This window comes from Sarcophilus harrisii, chromosome 1 (assembly GCF_902635505.1).
Source record: "Sarcophilus harrisii chromosome 1, mSarHar1.11, whole genome shotgun sequence".
Lineage (NCBI taxonomy): Eukaryota > Metazoa > Chordata > Mammalia > Dasyuromorphia > Dasyuridae > Sarcophilus > Sarcophilus harrisii.
In genome coordinates, this window is record NC_045426.1 from 599732087 (window position 1) to 599737579 (window position 5493).

At 50.0% G+C, this 5493-nt stretch overlaps 1 protein-coding gene across 1 annotated transcript; it reads right to left on the reverse strand.

Moving 5' to 3' along the window:
• Positions 1–1577: 1577 nt before the first annotated feature.
• LOC100926288 (ubiquitin carboxyl-terminal hydrolase 11-like) lies at positions 1578–5222 on the reverse strand. Its single transcript, XM_003763027.3, has one exon. It carries the CDS (start codon positions 5098–5100, stop codon positions 2158–2160), a length of 2943 nt encoding a protein of 980 aa, XP_003763075.2. The 5' UTR covers positions 5101–5222; the 3' UTR covers positions 1578–2157.
• Between the last annotated feature and the right edge of the window lie 271 nt (positions 5223–5493).

The window sequence follows — 5493 nt, forward strand, 5'->3', positions numbered from 1 at the left end:
AAAAAAAAAAAATATTCTGTTATTCTAGAATCAGAGGGCAAAATAGAAATGGAAAGAATACACCAATCACCTCCTGAAAGAGATTCCAAGCAGAAAACTCCCAGGAATACTGTAATCAAACTCTGGAACTCCCAGGGCAAGAAAATATTGCAAGCATACAGAGAAAAGCAATTAATGTATAGTGGAGCCAAAATTAGAATAACATGAGATTTAACAGCTTTTACATTAAAAGAATGGAGGGCTTGGAATATGATATTCTCTGGACAGCAATGGAGCTAGGATTACAACCAAGAATCACCTATGCAGCAAAATTTAGTATAATCCTTTAGGGGAAAAGTTGAATATTTAGTGAAACAGAAGATTTTCAAGCATTCATGATGAAAAGATTAGAGCTGAATAGAAAATTTTATTTTCAAATACAGGGCTCAAAAGTAGTATTATCAGGTCATCAGGAAAGGGATAACACAAAGGATTTAATAAAGTTTATCTCTTTACATTCTTACAAGGGAGAATGATACTTGATGATATATCAGGACTTTTTCATTATTGTCACAGTTAGAGTGTATGTAGACAGAGGGAACAATGTGAGTTGAATATAAAGGAATAATATCTAAAAAACATAAAATTAAGGAGAAAGGAATTTACTGAGAGATTGGGAAAAGGAGTGGAAAGGCATAAATTATATGCCAGAAAAGAGGCAAGAAAAAGCTTTTTCAATGGAAGGAAAGGAGGAGAGAAGGAGGAGATTGAATGAACTTTATTTTTATCAGAATTGGTTGAAATTGGAAATAACATATTCAATTTGGGCACAGAATTCTGTCTTACTGGGCAGGAAAATAAGATGGGAAGGGGATATGAGAAGGAAGAAAGGTGATAGAAGAGAGGGAATATTCAGAGAAGGGACAGTCAATAGCGGAACACTTTTGAGGAGAGTCAGACTGAAAACAAAGAAATAATAAATAGGGGAAATGGATAGAGTTAGCAGTAGTAATATTGAAAATTATTTTGATGAAAATTTCTCTGATGAAGACCTCATTTCTCAAATATATAAGGAATGGAGTCAAATTTATTTTTAATAGCCTTTCCCCAATTGATAAATGATCAAAATATATGAATTATTCCCAAAGAACTATAAAATCATGCATATTTTTGACCTGCTATTCTAAGCATGAATCCCAAAAGAGATTTTAAAAAATGTGTACAAAAATATTTATAGCAGTTCTCTTCTGAAGACAAAGAATTGGAAACTGAGAGGATGCCCATAAATTTGAGAATGACCTGAATAAATTGTAGTCTATGATTATGAGGCAATATAATTGTTCTATAAAACATGATGAGCAGGAGGTTCTTAGAAAAAAACTGGAAAGTCATCCATGAACTCAAGCAAAGTGAAATATCCTGTGTAAAAAGCAATAGCAATGTTGTGAAATGGTAATCTGTGAATGACTTTGATGTTCTCAGCTATACAATAAATAATCCATGACTACTCTGAAGAACCTATGATGAAAAATCCTGTGCATACCCAGAGAAGAACTGATTGTATCTCAATTCAGATTGAAGCATACTTTTTCTTTTATTTTATTTTTTAACTTTATTTTTCTTGAGGATTTTTTTAGGGTGGAAGATCTATGTTTTCTTTCACAACATGACTTTTTTCAGGAATTGTTTGCATAAAGATAAGTGGTTTCTTTTTCCCCCGCAGGTGAAACACGGGCTTTTATGTACAACGGGTACCAGACGGGAGGGGGGAGGGCATCAGTAATAAAATACATTCTCTATTCCTCGTGGCAGCCTTCTCCCCCACCCCGAAGACCCCGCCCTGGCTGCCCCCAGTGGGCAGCTGACCATAAATTACAAAATAAGGGAGAAACACCTCGAGGAGAGGGAAGGGGAAGAGAGGGGAGGGAGGCCAGGACTTATTGCTCTGATTGGGAGCAGGACAGGCACTTGAGCGGCTGCCAGTGAAGGGATGAGCCCAGGGACGGGAGGGGGCAGAGGCCATGACTGGAGGTCCCGGGGGGGGGGTTAGGGAGAGAGGGCTGGAGGGAAGCCCTAGGGAGCAGTTCCTGAGATGGTCCAGGGCAGTGGATGCTGGTGATCTGTGGGGATAAGGAAGAGGATAGGGTGGGGGCCCCCCTCTCCCGCCCAGCCCCCCCTTCAGTCCATGTCCATGGGCTCGGCCCGGGGACAGAGATCTGGGCCATCACCAGGGGGTGTGGAGAACGCGCTGGCCGCACCAGGTCGGGTTGGGGACCGCCGCACCTTGTCCTGCCGGTGATAAAATAGAACATAGGCCGCTTTGGACTCAACCTGGCTCTCGGACACAGGGGAGACGCTGCTGTCATCGAAGTAATGCCACTGGCCGCTGTCCTTGTTGCGGGCAAACGTGGTGTAATGCCCGTCTCGCAGGCCCCCGTAGTGGTTCGAGACGGCGATGAGGTCATATTTGCAGGGTATCGGGTCGGCCTCAGTCCTTGGCTTGATGATGAACTCGGAGAAATCGAGGTCCCGGATGGGAAACTCCACCAGCGTGTCCAGCTTCTCCCGGGAGAACTTGGTGTAGGAGAACCGCTTCAGGTGGATGATGAGGGCCTCGGGCAGGGACCACAAATCCAGCTTCTTGGTGGCCAGCTGGTGGCGCTTACAGGTCGGGCAGTACCAGGGATTCTCTTCTTCCAAAGTCTCCACGGTGGTGAAGAGCTCGATGCACTCCTGAAGGCGCACAGGGGCCTTCCGCAGCACATAGCCCATGCAGTCGTGCTTCACGTAGCCCTCGGCTTCCACCTCATTGTAGTAGCGCTTCTTCATGTCGGGCTCCCAGTCGATGGCGATGTACGGCTGGGAGTTAAAGGAGACTCCGTTGGCATCCTCGGCAAAGCCTCTGCGGTCACTGGTTCCGTTGGAATTCACAGTGTGGAGGCTGAAGAGGACTTTCCGCCGGGGCCTCCGCCGCCGCCGCCGCCGCCGCCTCCTTCTTGGCTTCTTGGCTGGGCCGGGAGGAGGACCGGGAGGGGGGCTGCGAGGAGGACCCTCCCCCTCTACCTCCCCCACCTGAACCCTGATGGCTGCACCCGAGCCCTCCGTAGAGGGCCGGGCATCTAAGCTAGCCTCCCCCCTCTCCTCTTCTTCGTCTTGCTCTCCTTCGCTCAGCCTGCTGGGGCGCTTATACAGATCCTCATCGTCCTCCTCCTCTTCCTCCTCCTCGTCGTCTTCGCTGTTGTCTTCCTCCTCGTCGTCCTCCTCTTCCTCTTCCTCCTCCTCCTCCTCCTCGTCGTCTTCGTCGTCGTCATCCTCCTCCTCCTCCTCCTCCTCCTCGTCGTCCGATTCGGGTCGGGTGACGTAGCGCGAAAGGCGGTGTAGCAGAATATGGTAGAGGGCATCCCAGGAGAGCCGGTCGCGTGGCACGGATACCAGTAGAGGGTGTCCGAAAAGCATGAGGCCGTAATAGGAGTCACTGTAGTCCCGGGCTGGGGTCCGCTCCCGCAGGTAGACGGGCAGCACCACGTCCTCTCCCGTGCCCTCTCCGCCGCCAGCCCCTCCGGACACCTCGTACACAAAGATGTCGTCCCGATCCAGGATGCAGCTCAGAGACTCCTCCAGCTGGTAGATCTTGTAGAAGCGGTGGCTGAACACGTCAGCCACCATCATCCGGTCCGGAGAGACACCCGTGTGCTTGGCCAGGGCGAAGCAGAGGTCCGACACTTTCCCCGCCTTGGGCACGACCAGGCGATGCTGCTCGGGTTTTCGGCGTGGGTCCATAGAAACGAAGAAGACCTCCATGCCACGTTCTTTGCTCACAGGCAGAGGAACACTCAGGTAGCAGAAGGGATCGAAGGTGACAGACACCTTTCCACACTCAGGGCAGACCAGCGTGGACTTGAAGAGCCCATGGAAGATGTCCACGATTACAGAATCATTCCGGCGCTTATGATTTCGCCAGGCTTCATCTGCCACCTCCTGGTCAGGCCGCCCGGCGGCATCCCGAAGCTCCACGTACTCCTTCTTCTTGACCCGGTTCAGGTCCTCGTGCAGCCCATCGAGCAGGAAGGAGAGCAGCTCCTGGGAGTCGTGCTGCTGGTAGCCGAGGAACTGGGAGGCGAAGTGGCCCACCTTTGTCTTGAACATCCTGGGGACCACAGCACGGTGGTGGCCAGACCAGGCTTGCTTGACCAGGTCGGCGTAGGCCTCGGCGATCTCGCCTTTCATGCCGAGGGGATTGCAGAAGTTCAGCTCCTTTAAGTAATGGTTGTGGAGGAAGTATTCCGTCAGCGGGGGGACGTTGCTCAGGCACTGCAGGGCTGAGTTCATGAAGCACGTGTTGCCCAGGTTGGTGAGACCACAGACGCCTGGCTGGCCCCGGAAGCCTTCGTCCTCATCTGGCGAGTTTTTCATGATGTGAGGCCAGGAGCTGGGCCATGTGCCATCTTTGTTGCGCGTCTCCATGATGATGACCTGACCAGGCCCAAGGCAGGCGTCTAACACGGACATGTGTATGTTCCTCAGTCTCTCGCAGGAGCCATCTGCATTCTTCACCCACAGGCGTGTCTCCTCATCTGGCCCCACTGAAAACTGCTCCCTGGCTGTATGAAGGACCAGCTCAATAGGATCTGCACGGCTGAACTGAGCAGGCCGGGATGTTTCCATGTCATTGTGCTGACACAGGAGCAACTCCACCAGATAGACTTCTACCTTGTGGGTGCTGGGCAGCTCTACCACCTTCCGCTCGATGGGGGGCTGCCCGGGCTCCAGTCCATACCACTTAACCAGAAGATGCCAAGCCATGGCTGGCAGCAGCACGTAGTCCTCGCCTTCCACCAACCGCTCCTTCAGACGCCGGGTTTCTTGGTCTTCGAAGAGCTCCGCATTGTTGACAGGCCCGGGGAAGGCGCTAGAGTCCTGGTCTCCAGCTCGGACATAGGCCTCCCACTGCTGGTACCAGTGTTGTTCCACCAAGAACCAGCTCTCCCCTGGTCGCAGGGGCCGCTCCCGGCCGCTCTCCTCATCCTCCACCAGCCGCTGCTGGATCTCCAAACTCGGTACCGACCCCACCCCCGGGCCCGACTCCGCCCCCGGCGCCGCTGCGGCCTCCACGGCCGCCATCGCAGCCCGAGCACCCTCAGCCCGATAGGTGGTTTCTTGATGGATCCTGGGGGTGGGGATAAGGGAAAGAATCTGTAACTCAAAAGTTTTAAAAACAAATGTAAAAAAAGACTGACATTTAAATGAGGGAAAATATTAAACTAATTTATTTTTAAAAAAGAAAGAAATGTGGACATGGAGTCCTAGTGAACTCTTTTTATGACACAAATAATGATGTTGATATCTAAGCCAGGATGAGCTAAAACAAAGAAACAAATTATAGACCAATTTCCATAATGTATATTGATGAAAAAAAAAATCAAGTCAATTACATCAGTATATCACAATAATCATATGATATGATCAGGTTAAGATTATACCAGGAATATATCTTTTCTTCAATATTAGGAAATC

What these genes read in the sequence shown, in the direction of transcription:
- LOC100926288 (XM_003763027.3), bottom strand. Translation starts at nt 5,100, where the DNA reads ATGGCGGCCGTGGAGGCCGCAGCGGCGCCGGGGGCGGAGTCGGGCCCG.